At 41.4% G+C, this 15,986-nt stretch overlaps 1 protein-coding gene across 6 annotated transcripts; it reads right to left on the bottom strand.

Moving 5' to 3' along the window:
* Nucleotides 1-542: 542 nt before the first annotated feature.
* Nucleotides 543-14,206, bottom strand: LOC133930049 (mitogen-activated protein kinase kinase 3-like). 6 transcript variants are annotated; one of them, XM_062376745.1, is made up of 11 exons: nucleotides 13,832-14,204; nucleotides 13,519-13,715; nucleotides 10,564-10,815; nucleotides 9,620-9,838; nucleotides 9,384-9,521; nucleotides 9,080-9,247; nucleotides 8,696-8,809; nucleotides 8,329-8,436; nucleotides 6,618-6,709; nucleotides 5,623-5,993; nucleotides 543-778 (listed from the first exon to the last, which is right to left on the bottom strand). In XM_062376745.1, the coding sequence occupies exons 2-10, from the start codon at nucleotides 13,633-13,635 to the stop codon at nucleotides 5,630-5,632; spliced, it is 1,572 nt and encodes a 523-aa protein (XP_062232729.1). In that variant the 5' UTR covers nucleotides 13,636-13,715; nucleotides 13,832-14,204; the 3' UTR covers nucleotides 543-778; nucleotides 5,623-5,629. The 6 variants fall into 6 exon arrangements, with proteins under 6 accessions (XP_062232729.1, XP_062232732.1, XP_062232733.1 ...); XM_062376748.1 differs by lacking the exon at nucleotides 13,832-14,204 and adding an exon at nucleotides 12,777-12,906 and having other exon boundaries at nucleotides 13,519-13,654; XM_062376746.1 differs by lacking the exon at nucleotides 543-778 and adding an exon at nucleotides 840-974 and having other exon boundaries at nucleotides 13,832-14,205.
* Between the last annotated feature and the right edge of the window lie 1,780 nt (nucleotides 14,207-15,986).

Below are 15,986 nucleotides of genomic sequence, written 5' to 3'. Positions count from 1 at the left end.
ATTAGTCCATATCAAATCAAGTCGGTAGAATCACAAAAGATACAACAAAACACTCCCAGAACACTTGAAGCATGCAGCATCACCTGACGTACAACAAAAGGCTAATTGCTATTATACTACCAGCAAAATAACACTGCGAAACTACCCCTAACTGAGTAAATGGCATATTGGACCAGGTGTCTCTTGTCATTGACATAGCCTGAAATTATTTTGGAAACCTAGTTTTTCGCCAGTGGTATTTTGGCAATTTTCTCTGCAACAATACTGGAAATATAGAAGACTCCAAAACTTCGAGACGACATGCTGACATAGAGCCAAGAGAGGACAAGATGTCAATACCAAATTGATCAAGTAACAAAGCAAAAATCCGTCCAAAACTTCGTCAAAAACAGCTCCCTCCTAGTAGCCCCCTAACTCAGGTTGTGAAATGTTGGGTCAAACCTCAGGGCGTAGAAAGACCAGGCATTGTTGGCAATGATACTGTTAATGACTGGAGTGTTTCGAGGACTGGGACCTACTTGCATGGATCAGACTATATAGGATAATCACAAGAATTGTTTTATTTTCTTTAAACACAACAATCGGAGATGTTACACATTACAAATTTGCTCGCACCATGAAAATAAAATAATACAGCCACAGAACTGCAAGATAATCTAAAGCCTGAGAAAATTAAGTGTCTTGAGGGGTGGATGCCATCCTTGAGCTTCCATTCAACCAGATTCAACAGTCCCTTAGTGCGGAACTAGGTCTCGCCTGTGGCAGCACAAGAGGCAACCTAGAACACATGATCAGTTTAAGCAATTCGTCAGATTGAATTCGTGATATTACAAGAATTATCAGAACATTGTAATATGGAATCATTCAAGATATGCCACTCAATTCAGTATGTCTCAATGATATATGGGGTAGTGAGATATTTGAGCACAAATCCTGAATTGCCACTGAGTTGACAGTCATATCCTGCATTGACCCTGATAATATGACCAAAGATAAATTGTTTTAATTGGGAAAATAATATGAGGTTTGAACTTAATTTATAATTTCCACTGGATAAGCTTTGGCCCCACATTTCAGTGGCAAAAAGGAAATGAGATTCTAAGCCTAGAATTTTTTTAATAATATTAAAATAATGGAAATTGCAAAAATAATATCTGTTTTTGAAAAATTGCAGAAGTAGTACCCTGTCGGCAAGCGAGATGCCGACAGGGTACCTATCGGCAGGCGAGATGCCAACAGTGGCGTATCGGCATTTCGCCTACCGATAGGTGTGGGCCACCGCATTTACTGCGGTTATTACTGTGATAGGTTTTCTTTTGAATATTATTGCTGTCGGCACGTGGTTTGCCGATAGGTTGCTGTCGGCAAACCACATGCCGCAGGAGTTTCCATTAAGATGCGCGGCACCGCCCGCGAGGGCAGACGCCCCCATTGTTTCACTTCGGTTCTAAAGAAGAGGGGAGGAAGAAAGGAGGGAAAGGAGATGAGGAGGATGAGAATGAGGGGGCAGAGAAGGAGGTAGGAGAGGAGAGGAGACGAGTAGGAAAGAGGAGCTAAAAAATCTTTTCTTGTTTTTCTTGTTCATAGAACTAGATTAGACATTTTAGATGCAATTTTTGTATAGTGTAGAAAATATAGTGTACAAAAAACTAGTTTATGAAACAGACTTAGAAAATAGTGTAGAAAATTTTAGTTTAGAAAATTTAGTCTAGTTGTAGAATTTAGCGCGATGTAAAAATAGATTTAGAAAATTTATTCTAGTTATATGGGAGGAGCTTGAACGGCTCACTAGCAGCCACATGTAATAAGTGCTAAAGAAGCCTGCAATGCCAAGGGAGGAGGAGCCACAAGGGCTTGAACCATTCCTTACGAGCCAAGCACCATGAAGAGGAGAAAGAGTAGTAGGAGGGTGACAGCTTTCAGATTGGATCGAGCATGAGCCAATGAAGAAGTGGGCACTCCTGAGGAGGGATCAAGCCCGTCCGTTTTGTTTCTCCTTACTACATGAAGGAGATGTTGCAACAACATGGCAAGGTGAACTACGTGGTTGGTGAGTAGTCGCTAACTTCACTAAGCCTCCGGAGTTTGCGCCGCTCTAGACGCCAGACCTGGACAGTAAAGTCGACGACAAGGGACAGCGTAAGACTAGGCAAATCAAAAACACCATGGACGAATCGGAGGCAAGAGGTCGAAAGAAGAAATGTCTGTTGTGCAGCAAAGAGCATTCGAGGAAAGATTGCAAGCTTTACACAGTGCAAGAAGGTGGAGACTCTGCGTCATGTTCCAATGCGCAAGCGAGAAGGACAAGGAAACAGGCCCGAGCTCTTGATCTGTACAATCTGGACCATGTATGTTTTTATGTCGAAATGTAGCACGTTTTAATGTGTCGACTGTAATAATATGTGTTGGACTATGTACGTTGTTATGTGTCGGTCTGTATATATTTGTTGGTCTATATCTGTTTTTATGTGTTGGAATGTCATGATATGTGTTGGACTATGTATGTTATTATGTGTCAGACTGTATTGAAATTTGTTGGTCTATATATGTTTTATGTGTCAGACTGTAATGATATTTGTTGGTCTATATATATGCTTTTCAAAATCATCTTGTATTGTTGCATTTCGAAATATCTCTTACTACTTTGTCTGAATCTTTCATTGCAAGTATGACAGACCTAGAGTTGCTTGATCCACTCGATGCATCTCACAGACAGTGCCATGTTTCCCACTCCTCTATTCCGAACACCGGACAACTACTGGCCCATAGACGTGCGCTAGATACCTAGGTAAATAATACTTATATGTGTCTCATATCACAGTTATTGATGTAAGTAGTACTTACTATGTTTCTTGCAACACAGGTTGCAGGCTACTAGGTTGCTACCGTTCGCCAGACTAGTGGCACCAGCTTGGGATGATTCTCCCTGATTCCCACTTGACTCCATACTGCTCAACACGTGGATCGAAAGCTAGAGGCCCAAGACGAACACATTTCACATGCCAGTTGGTGAGATGGCCCCGACGCTACGTGACGTCTCGATGCTCCTTGGTTTGTCTCTTAGGGGCAACCGTCGGCACTAGTCGTGGTTTAGGAGGGGTGGAGAACAGAGTTACTAGAGCTGTTCGAGGGGGTCTTGCCGCAGGACCCAAAGCACCCTAAGGGACAGCAGTTGGCCTTTGCTGGGAAGCATGGTCCCAATAAGGCTTGGATCGAGCAGTTTCACACCTCGCGCTCGACCCAGACTCAAAGGACTAGAGAGTTCAGATGCATCTGGAGGCCTATTTACTCTGGCTTTTTCGATGGGTGATGTTCACCGGTACCCACGGCGACACCATCGACAAGCACTTGGTCCACTACGCCAAGCAAATAGCGAACAACACTTTGAAGGAGGTTCCACATTACACCTGGGGTTTTGCAGTTCTAGCTTCGATGTACTCCAGACTCTGTGATGCGTTCGTAGCACCACAACTGTGGATTCCATCACGGGGTGCCCAATGCTCCTGATGCTGTGGTCATTCAAGCAGTTCAACATCGATGGACCCACCCTATCATCGTATGAGGCGAACACACTGGACTTGTACACTTTCGCGAAGTACAACGTGTCTGACATAGTGGACAGTCTAACGATGGGTTCGCTTTGGTGCCAACGCGATGTAAGTATATGCAGATGTGTGTTTTTCAATATTATTATGATACTTTTAATTAATTATGCTTACACTTTTTTTGCAGCCGCGATGGACTACTTGTACAGCACACGGTGTCTACCCGCACTTTGTCGCGTGCCTCGACCAGCTGACAGAGGATCACATGTGTTGGACACCGTACACAGTCGCCGATGTCAGGACTCGTGCCTCGTTTGACCTCAGCTCGCTTTGTAGCACAGACAGTGCATTCTAGTTGACGTGGAGGAACCTCGTCTTTGACATCCACATTAAGCCTTACAACCCCAACTATGTTCTCTAGTGGTTCAGGATCTCCTAAGAGTTCCCTCTGCTGAGGGGGCACCGTATGCCAGAGTCCATTCACAGGTAAGTTGTATTTTATAGTACATTTCAATTAGTATTCATTTACTTAAATATGGCTAAACAATATTTATGTTTTCAGGCTTTCGAGGAAGGGGCACAATCTTGGTCACGACGTCGTGTTGTCACGTAGCTGCAGCAATGGGTGGACGATTAGGTGGGTGCTGCCACATACGTCTTCGAGCCTACAGGGCCTTACGACCACTGCACATACCAGGCCTACTTCTGTTGGTTCCATGAGGCCACTCGATGGAGGTGCATCCCGGAGCAGCAGAGTGGGCTTCCCCACCAGGCCAACATCAGCGATACGTTCGCCATGCTTCCTCCTACCGCATACAACAAGCTGGTTAGTACGTTCATCAATTGCAAAATATTTCATAACTTTGAAATTTAACTTGGCTACAGACGGACATCTGTGAGAAGGTGGGTGACAACCTCCTTGCCCTCGCAAACTAGGTGAACTGAGATCCGTCGAGAGTGGACCGGCCAGAGCTTGTCAACGGTCTATGTCGCCTTGCACGGCGCTGTCACGATGCCATACATTGTGATTCTTGCCGCTCTAGACGTGACGACATGGCTAAGACGTCTAGGAGGTCTCCACCACCACATACTGAGCCAATCCCCTCGCCAAGGCAAGAGGGCACGTCGTCCTAGGTGCCACAACCTAGGCTCATTTTTGTGTCCACACCAGGGTCGATGGGACCCTTACCAAGTACGTTATTTTGTTTTAACACAATTTGTTTTCTTCTATTCGCGTTTACAGCTATTAAAAAATCGTTCATAATGGCAGGTTCACAATGGCAGTCTCGAGCCTTCGTACCTGCTACTTCGTTGAGAACCTGCGGCCACAGTCCGAATGACTGGTCCACGGAGCCTCCCGTCACTCAGGGCTTCTCTCAAATGCCTGAAGCCCCGCAGCTTACACAGGAGGATGCATCCACCCCAGCAGTTGCACCTTGCCCTAGACAGCCACCAGACCCCTTGTCGTATTCGACAAATCAGATCTGTCGTCGTGCTAGAGGAGGGCCGAAGGAGGACGTGCCCCTTGATGTACCATTTTTATGTTATTTGTACCACTACAGTTGATGACTCTGTTTAGAACTTATGTTATTTGTATCGCTACAGCTGATGACTCCGTCTGGAACTTCTACTCTATACTACTTTTATGTTATTTGCGCGCTACTCTTTCATTTGTCGGTGCACACAACAATCGTTTAACTCAAATATTTTTTGTAAAAACAAAAATTAAGTGCTCAATCAGCGTGTGAGCCGCTGACAGGAATCCTTTTGTCACTGGGAAGGCCTCCTGTCAGCATTCCCCTTGCCAACAAGTCCTATCAACAGGAAACTATGCTAATAGGATTTATTATCGGCAAGGCAAATGCCAACAAGGGTTATATCAACATCTCGCCTGCCGATAGGTGCCCTATCGGCATTTCGCTCGACAACAGGGTACTAATTCTGCAACTTCCCAAAAATAGATAGTATTTTTGCAATTTTCCATTATTTCAATATTATTTTTAAAAAATCTCCAGGCCTGTGTTGAAAGGAAAATTTCCCAAAACCATAGTATATGAGCTTAGAAGAGTGATCTTACTATTTTGTCAGGCTTGGATGATGTAGAGATCTTGCTTTGATATATAATAGCATGACATTAAATTCCCTGGTTCCATGGTAAACTGCTCTCTGAACTGTCCTACACGTTTGCTTGGAATGTCAATAGAGAGTTCGTCCAAGCTGGGCATCCCTTCAGCTTTTAATGAGTCGCCGCATACAAGAAATTGGTTTCCCACAATGAATGATCCAGACACACGAATTGCAACTCCAACTTCACCATTAGCACGACAATGTAGCTTCTCAACGACATGAACAATTTTCTCTCGAGGTCTATCGCCTTTTAACTTCTTTCTTATATTTGATAAAGTATCAAATATGTCATTTTGGCCAACATACACATTCCCTGAGAAACTGCCAGAACACGATGGGTAAGACAGAACACATCATGTATAAGCTGAGTAGAAGCCGGATTTTCCCCCAAATATCATTTAAAGAATAATACTACAATAAGAGAAGCAACACCACCTACACGATAAAGTTGAAAATTGGTAGTAACCAGTTTATCAGCCAGTTACCACCTCACAGATAAGCACATATCATGTAAACTGGGATTGAAAATGCACCTAGTTCTTTATTTTCAGCAACTCACACCATTTCATCCATTTCTCACATTATCCATTCGCAAAGTAAATTGAAATATTATTTGCAAAAATAAAACAAGAATCATAGCTAGCCAACATTGTTCTTTCTCCACAGAAACTGTGTCAAAAGCAGTCTGACCCAAGCCAGTTTGCATACGAGTAGACTATGGTTCCTGGAAGGTGGGCCAATACTGAAGCCAGCTGGAAAACCTACCAATATCCTAGTCTTTTCTAGCAAAATTGGTTTCACGAACAATGCAACTGGTATATTGGAGTCACATTCTACAAAACAGGTTAAACACCTAACCAGGAACCAGATGCTATGCTTAGTGGTACAGCTATTCTGAATAATCATTTAATCATCATGGTTACAATTGTACACTGACTACGGTACCTGAAAGTTGATTCCTCCATGTAGAATGTCTTCATATGATGCCAGATCACATCAGAGCCATTAAACAGGAGGTAGTAATGTACAGCAAGCATCTGGGATTAAGAAAAAAAAATCATTACATTTTATGCTTAGTAGAGATAGTGCGGACCTACCCATCTTCACATATTTGTTTCATCACATATTGAACATTACTTCTAGCCAGGGGTAGGAATGTAAATCATCTATCATACATAAAAATAGAAATAATCATTGAGGTGACAGAATTTACAGGGTAACTGGTTACTTTGCCATGGGAAGCTGAATATTTGGATCTTTTGCCAGTTTATAAGTTGCAATTGTTAAGAAAACACCACATTTCCAAATTAGACATTGCCATTGGAATGACACCCTCCCAGTTGGATTACTAGTATGATCCACTGGTTCAGTCCCAGTCAGTTCTTTACTTATCAAGACTTGCTTCTTGTTCATTCTTTGTGGGATTTTTAGCAGAAAGGTATATTCAACAAGAGATGATTAAATTGTGTATCAAGAGATTATTTTTTAGGGGTAACATTCAGACAAATTTGAAACTCCAGAATTTTGGAAATTTTGTTCAGTCTGTCCAATTATAAACATTTAACAAATTCAACCGACCTAGGAGAAACTAGATGGCATTGTATATAAGAAAAATAGGCACCCAAATTCAAGTTGAAGAGGACTCAAACCTAAGTGCTGGGGGTGCACACCCACACCTCCCACCAACTGAGCTAGGCCCAGTTCCTAATTACAAACATTTAATTGATGGTGCTGGTGCCATCATTAGACTAATGACTTTGCACAATACCCAATTTCCCTTTTTCACCCTATTAAGGAAACTGCCAGTGTGTTCTATCAAATGGATGAAACTAGTACTGTATTTGTTTCTCTTATTCCTTAAATCTGTTTTGTGGAGCATGTTTATACTGTCCAGGCGTCCTACTGCACTCTTTTATAAATAAAGGTAAAAAAGGCGGAATAATTACAAGGTGAGCTCCAAGCTCAAATGAGAAAACCCTAGACTAACACAAGAAAAACTGAAAAAATTGTCTCAATCCAAGTCTGAATAGCAACCCTAACTGCTGGCGTGAAACAAACTTGCATGCTACAATTATTTACTTTGGTTTAAACTAGTTGTGCCGTTCATACTTGGTCCGTGGAGCTGTAGATTAGGAGCTTCCAGAATATTCCAGATTGTAATAGATTACTTATGGGTCAAGTTGCCCTCTCTATATAAAGAGAGGCAGGCAACTATCAATAAAGGAGAAGCAGATTTAAAGGGGTAAAACCCTAATCTTCCCAGCCTCCAGGCTCTGGGCGCCGGCCTCCCTGGCAGCTGCCTCTCTCCCTCCTCTATGTTCCCTATTCCTCTCCAATGGATCCATGCACATAACAAACTGTCTATTTTAGACTAAAGAATGTAACAAAATAGCTGCAATAGTACCCACAGAAATTGTTATGGGTGCATGTGATTTCTGGGTTGCTGGATTCATGGATAATCTGAGGTCACATACAAAATTCAGCAGTCAACTAGGGGCACTTATTGGGTCTTCTTTTTTTCATATGTTACCATAAGAAGTGATGCCTCAAATTAGATAACGTCCGGCTGCTTCAGCTCTAGGTATTAAGAAATTCAAAATAAACTACAGTGGAAAAGAATAAAGCTGAAATAAGTAACAAGGAGTCAAGGATTCACCTCTGCTATTTGCTTTAATCTTTCTCTTGGATTAACAACACTTCTGACGTATGCTTCTAAGTCAACATCATTATTTGCATACCTCTTGAGGTATGGGTGTGACAAAAGCTACAAAATGTTAAACATAATAATCAATAAGAAATGAAATAACAGATTCCAGTATAATCTACTTGAGTTCACTTAAATGAAAAGTAATTGGCAGAAAAACAGTTAATATTCTATGATTAGATCAAAATTGATGCCTAATCACTGCTTATATTCTTCTTATAAACACTAATAAGACTGGAAAGGACCACGAGACTTATGAAAAATCCTAATCTACAGAACTCAGATTACATGGAAATCATCATATATGAAGTTTCTTTACCTGCTCACATGTGGGCCTTGCATCAGCGTCTTTCTGCAAGCAATCATTGATGAACGAGCAGAATTCTGATGAAAAAGCATCTTCTGGTGGTGTTGGTGATGGATCATCCAGTATCTGAAATATAAGATTAAATTTGGAAATCAAAGAGTATAGTGCAAATAAATATACTAACGTGATAAAGAAAATGACCACAACATCAATGAAGAATAATTGTACTTGCATATTTAAACAAGAAACCTACCACCCAAATAGCTCAAACAGTAGTCACATTTGAAGTCAATGAATAGAAGGGATGATATTACATCCAAACATCAATGACGAATAATTCTAGTTCTACAAATAAGAAATCGAACAAAATTAGTAGCCAATCAACAACCACCTCACCTGCAGCATGAGATTAGCTAGCCCATCATTTACGTCATATGGAAATTTTCCAGTGGCACACTCCAATACTGTTAATCCAAGACTCCAAATATCAGCAGCATAAGAGTAGTTCTCATTACGAATTCTCTCGGGCGACATATATGTGACCGTGCCTACAAAGGTAGCACACTGGAAGATATTTATTTAGCAGAAAAATATATTGCTGATTCAATCCATATGATACTATTCTTAAAGAAATATCATACATATAAGGATAAGCAACATTAGAAGAATATTGGTGATGATTGTCACCAAAGTAGCATACCATTGCCAGTGTATTGTCCAAACCAGCACTAACACCAAAGTCTGTAATCTTTGCCTCACCCTTGAGATTTACCAGCACATTTGCTGGCTTTATATCTCTGTGCACTAGATGCCTTACTTCATGCAAGTACCGCAGACCCTTTAGAATTGTACAAAGAAGAATATATAACTCACGAAGTGCAAAATGTCACAACCTGATTTTTACCAGCGCTATCATAGAAAGGAAAATAGACATACAAGCAATACTTTCTGTAGCATATGTGAAAGAACTGGTTCTGGTATAGACTTCTTGACTTTTATAACATCAGCTAAGGAACCACCATCCATGTATTCAAGAGCAATGCTTATTTGTCCGGAATCAGGCATGTAAAATGCACCCTGGAATTCAACTAAACCAGGAAAACAACAGGCTTCACATAATGCTCTCATCTCATTCAGAATTTGTTGCCTCTTCTCCTGCACAGATATCAAGGAACATAAAAATTGCAAAAAGAATTACTTGGCGACTTTAATATTACCAACTGAAACAAAAGGAATGAATATGAATGAGATAGATACAACAAAACGTATCAGAATTACTATATGCAATAACAATCATGTCTCGCTACAAGAGCATACAACTTGAATGCAGAATCAAAGAGAGTATTCATATTCTTTGACATATCTGCTTTCATGCTGTAAATGGAACCGAGTCTACTACTCTACTGTCACCACAACTACACCAGAATCCTTCTGAATTCCTTCGATGCAAGGAAAATACAAGTCTTGGTTGGATGTGTTCAGATAAACTCTACTGTCACTACATTTGGTCGCGTTAAAGGGTGGAAAAGGGAAAAAAGAAATGTGTCCTATGGACTAGAAAGAATGCTCCATATGCAACTACAGGGATGGATGAATGCAGGGCTTATGTTTCTCTATTTAGGTCCAGTTTCCCCCTTATTAAATCAATAACACTGTGGAGGTTTCCCCTACAGTTTTCCCTCAAAAAAAATGTATGGATTCACTTTAAGGCAATACTGTGAACTATGATTAAGGGGTTGAAAAGGAAAAGGCTTCTGATTTACAGAAAAAAAGAACTACATAGCAACATGGTAACTAGTTGCATTTTCGCTTATAAGGAATAAAGATATGAACCTTCTCAAATATGTTTATCTTCGCTTATAAGGAATAAAGATATGAACCTTCTCAAATATGTTTATCTTCTTCAATGCCAAAATTCGATGTACTGGAATAAATATAGCTCTCTCCACAACACTGCTTGCACCATTACCAATGGCACCAAAAATGTGCATCTCGTGAGAGGCACAGCGGTACGCCTTCTCATCAGAATCTGACTCGTCTGGCCCAGCACTTAGTTTATGAAAGCCATGCTCATTGATGTTATACTGACCCAAAGATCTACTGAGTAAATTAACAGTTCCGCCATCAGAAACCTACATAAAGAATATCGAAAACGACATTATTATGCATTAAATCATGCTAAGTTCATGAGCTTAAGAATATAAGCAGAAATTAAAAGTTTCGTGTACACAAGTTTGAATAAAACTGTGTTGTTAGACGTACCCAACCATCCATGTTCAATACTCTTTCCTATTTTCATTTTCAAATTCAATGCGGCATTAAAGATATAGCAGGCAGTGGGAAAATGGAACAGCCCTGTTTAGAATAGTTCATACATTATGTGACTTTAGGGTGTACCCTGAGGCAACAGATTAGGATTATGTTGTTTATGCCAAGAAGCAATTTGAGGTTTAGACACTATCTTGATATCATGCGAGCATCATTTAGACACTACAGAACTTGAACAGGAAAAAGAATAAGATCAAGTATTCAAGTCAACAAACTGGAAAAATAGAATCAACAGACTATCAGAAAAAAACATAGAACCAAATAATACTCAAATTTACAGGAGACACATGAATAACAGAAGCAATTTTGGGTCCCCTTTGGTGCGAACGGGAAATTCTTAAGGGACATCCAAAAATTTGGTGTAAACTTCCATGGAAATGGCCATGGTTGAACAAAGATTTTTATCAGGTAACATAACCTGCTGATGATCTTGCATCTTAGCAGTTACCGCCTAATCTCTCACCGTGGTAGAATCTGAACATTCTTCACTGGACTTTTGGTAACTGGGGACAACAGTAGTTCTAAATTTTCTTTTTTTTATTTCTCCTTCGCTGATTCCCCTATATTTTTCACAACTCCAAGGAAGCTGATGCGATAAAATTGTGGCACTCATTATATCAGTACAGGGATAAGTACCGTACAGAGGGCTGGGACGACATAACTGAAGGGGAGGGATCTTAAGAGAAACAGAAGATCATAAAGTGGGGTAAAAGAACTTTTTGGGGTAGAGAGACTAATTCATTCTTCTTGCTGGATCCTCAGAAAAAAATGCTTACGCTACCCTTTTTCTACAAGGGTGACTTGACATGACCCTTAAGATACCTATCTCTTATGGGCCAGTTTGGGAGGGGTCCAGCTCCAAGATTTTTTTGAGCTGGGTATCCCTAGCTCTAGGAATTCTTGGAGCTGGAGGTGTGTAACACATCTTGCTCCCATGTATGAAGCAAACCAAAATAATATAGTAACAAATAATCTGAATCCCTGATTTAGTCCTAACTACCAACCTTACATGAGTTACAGCAACCGCGAAATTACACTTCTGCTAAATTCTGCACATGACAAATGACAATAATGTAATCATTCTGAATGCATTCTTTTATTTTCTGCATATCCAAGCGCTTGTTCCTTAATTTTTTGCTTGTTAGATAACATGTGCAGACCATTATTCACATATACGACCTTCCTAGTTCTATTGTCTCCAAAGACTCCTTGGAGAAACAGGAAGAAGATAGTCAGATACATTAGGAAAATCGCCCCACTTTTGCTCTTGGAAGGTTTCCATGAAGATCCTGTTGAGTACGTTCTATTCATATTGGTAGGAGAAGAACCAGAACACTTTTACATATTGTTAGATGGTTTTGGCTTAAGACAGTGTTTTGCACTGGTTTCAAGAGTTCAGAGTTGTGTATTATACAATTTTTACACGTTGAAAAATTAACCGAGGCCACAGTTGAGGGGCACTACAGAGTGCGTTCATGACTGTTCCAGTTTGAATGCATTTAGTGAAGGACAAGTTAATGGTAATATGAAACCCCCATTATAACTTACACACTAATAACTAATAAGTAATAACATATACCAATTACTCTTGTTGGTATGCTTGTTTCATTGCCATTGACATACATAGGGACGTGGAAATCATAAAAATCATAGGTTCATATTCATGCACATGTAACCACTAACAACTAATATAGTAATATCATCTGCCAAGAATCACACGGAAGTCATAAGAAAATATATAAAAACATGGAAATTAGTTTTGCACCTTGTGTCCTAAAAGTCCAATTATCCTTATGCTTTCATGCAGCTCAGCTAGACTCACTTAGACCTGGTTGACATGAAACGTTGAGCAACATGGGAGGGAGCATAATGTGTGCCCAATTGAGTGCTAGCATCTGAAGCAAATAATGAACTTTTAGTGTGCTATCTGACAAGTTTAAACTTTAAGCGATAGTGCTTCCCAAACTTTTACATAATTAAGACAAAAAGTAACTGTAAAATTAACTTAAAACAAAGCTAGATTTAGCTTGCCAGAGTACAAGCCTACTCTAGAAATTTAACGATTTCACATAACAGGATGTAGGCACTCCAAAAGGATTTGGATCATAATAGTTAGAAAGAAATTTCAGATCAAAACATTTCACACAACAAAGGCACAAACAATGTTTTATTCAAGAATCATGACTCGCGATGGATTAAGTGCACGGTGCAAGGATCAGCTGGTCATCTTTACATAGATGGGTACCCAATCAGAAAAATTTCAGGGAAGCTAAAGAAACACTGAACCAAGTTAGCTGTATTCATCAACTGCTTACAAGGAAGTGGAATTCCCAACTTCAAATATAAACAAGGGAGCCCATATATTCAATGGAACTAGATCAACTAAATTTACTCCTCAGGCCCCCAACCTCAGACGACCTCTAGTGGTTAATACAAGAGACATAGTGTAATAGACAAGTACAAGTGCAAATGAGGAATAACCAAGAATTTCAACAGGGCGTGCTTACCACATAGGAATCGCAGGTATCCTCTGGGATGTGCACCCTGGTGCTAACGCCATCTCTGTCCGGATCGTCGAAAAGCAAGGGTTGCAGCTTCTTCTTCAGCTCTTCCAGCCCCGCCATCGGGGCGCGCTCACGGCCAGGGGAAGAAGCCCTGGTGCCGGGTTGCAGTACCCCGACTGCAACTCAGAACATGTATCTGTCTGGCAAAGAAACCAATCCAACAATGGACCAGAATTAGCGAAAAAACAATGGACGACAATTAGCTACCCCACGGCGCAAATCAGGGGAAATGAACTCGGCAAAGATTTGGGCTTACCAAGAACCGAGAAATACTAGCCGGGATGGCCAGATGGGGACCTCCCGTAGAGAGGAGAGAAGGAGGAGGGCTGAGGCAGCCCCGAGCCCCCCAACCTACGGCTCCAGTGGAGATCGAGGCCTGCAGAGAAGCCGAGGAGGGTTTGACGGAGGCAGCGGTGGCCGGGTAGCAAGGGCGACGCGACGGAGCGTTGAGGGCAGACAGCGGAGGAGGACGAAGAGGCCTGGCACGGGTACGGCAAGAGGAGGCGGAGGAGCGGGCCGGTGGCGCCGGGGAGGAGTTGGGCGGCGAGGGAGGGAGGAGCTTCGGTTGCTCGATCGGTCGGAACGGCACGGAGCGGAGCGCGGTGCAACGCGGCCCAAGCGTAAGGGTGGCAACGGGTCTGCCCCGTCGGGTTTTTGCTGGAACGGACCCGAATCCGAAACCCGACCCGAACCCGAAATCCATATCGAGCGCAAAATCACCTCCGCCCCCGGCCCCGACAGGGACCCGAAACCCGACGGGCAACCCAAAACCCGACAGTGTAACGGCGGCGGGGCGGGTTAGGGCGGGCGGTTCGGGGCAGGGCGGAGCGTGCGGGCGGGTGGGGCGGGGTTTCGGATGGCACCCACGGGTGAAAAAACATATCCGAACCTGAACCCGACCTGAGTTAAGGACCCGACCCGATAGTTTCACGGGTTTTTTTTCACCCGAACCCGCCCCGTCGGGTTTGAAACCCGCGGGGACCCGACCCGACGGGGGAAATTGCCACCCCTACCCAAGCGTGTAAGACTATCTCTAACGGTTTCTGTTCAGGGTTCAGAATCCCTTCACGATAGGATTTTCGTTCCCTTTAGTACTCCAACAATTTTCCTTTACGATTCCTGTTACAAAGAAATTCCCAGGATCATTCCTTCTATGATGGAATTCTCTCTACTTTTCCTTCGCGATTCCCCTCGAAAGAAAGCTATTGGAGATGAGAGAAAATAAAGAAAATAAGAACGGAGAAGGGAATCGGAAAAGAAACGAAATAAAAGAAATATGGTTAGAGATGATCTAATTAAGATTTATTGTTAGTTTTTTTAAAAGTTATAAACTGGAATAAAAGGGTTGGTTTATTATTTGTTTTTAAAAGTTGAAAAGCTGATTTTTTATAAAATAAATTAAAAGTTGATAAATTAATTGAGAGTGATTTTTTTGAAAAAGCTATGAGCTAGGAATTTAAAAAATCCTCTAAAAACTAATAGCTTTTGGCATAAGTTATAGGTAGCTTTCAGCTAAAGTCATTTTTCAATAAAAACCCATAAATTTCAATTGTGCCAAATAAAACTTAAGGTAAAAATTTTTATCTCAAAACAGGCCATCGACATCATCCAGATTTTAAGCACTGTCAGATTGCGATCAGGTGTAAGGGGCATGTAGTGGTTTTAATTAAGGTAGAAGTTTTTACCTCAAAACGGGCCATCGACGTCATCAGGATTTTAAGCACGATCAGATCGCGATAAGACATAAGAGGCATGTACAGTGGTCAATCCGGCTGCCATCTATATTACATTCGATATTATCCGTACATAATATAATAGAGAAGTTATTATCAGAGTTATATGTAAATAGTTTATATAATATCTAATTATTAAATAACGCGTAGAAAATTAAGATCATAAATAACATACAACATCCATATAATGAAAAATGCTATCTATATCAATATTTCTCTCATGCTACAAACAGTCTAATAATTGATAGATGACATTTATCTCTGTTGTTTCTCCTTTCTCCACTTCATGAAAAATGCCTAGTCATTATCTCTTCAAGACGACTTAAGTTTAAAAATTGATACCTCCGCTAGGCCAAAAATACTGGGCCGATCTATAGAGCCACACCACCACATTTACCTTTGGTGTTGCTCTCCTCTCTTACATGCTAGCTTCGCACTGGTCGCACGGTGCGGTCGTAGTCTTGACAATACCTGCTATATGCTCACACTTAGCGACACAAGACCCGCCACGTGGGGCATCTCTTACCTATTACACCAATAGTAGCCCTAAGCTCCCTTATGGATATGGTGGACTGAGTGGTTCGTTGAGGGGGTCCGTGGTAGTTGCACACTACGTGGTCATGGAGGAGTTCAGTCCCACCACCTGGGCCCCAGGTGACCGTAAATTTGCCTAGGGAG

Source organism: Phragmites australis, chromosome 10 (assembly GCF_958298935.1).
Source record: "Phragmites australis chromosome 10, lpPhrAust1.1, whole genome shotgun sequence".
Lineage (NCBI taxonomy): Eukaryota > Viridiplantae > Streptophyta > Magnoliopsida > Poales > Poaceae > Phragmites > Phragmites australis.
This window is presented reverse-complemented; position numbering and strand designations above follow the sequence as displayed.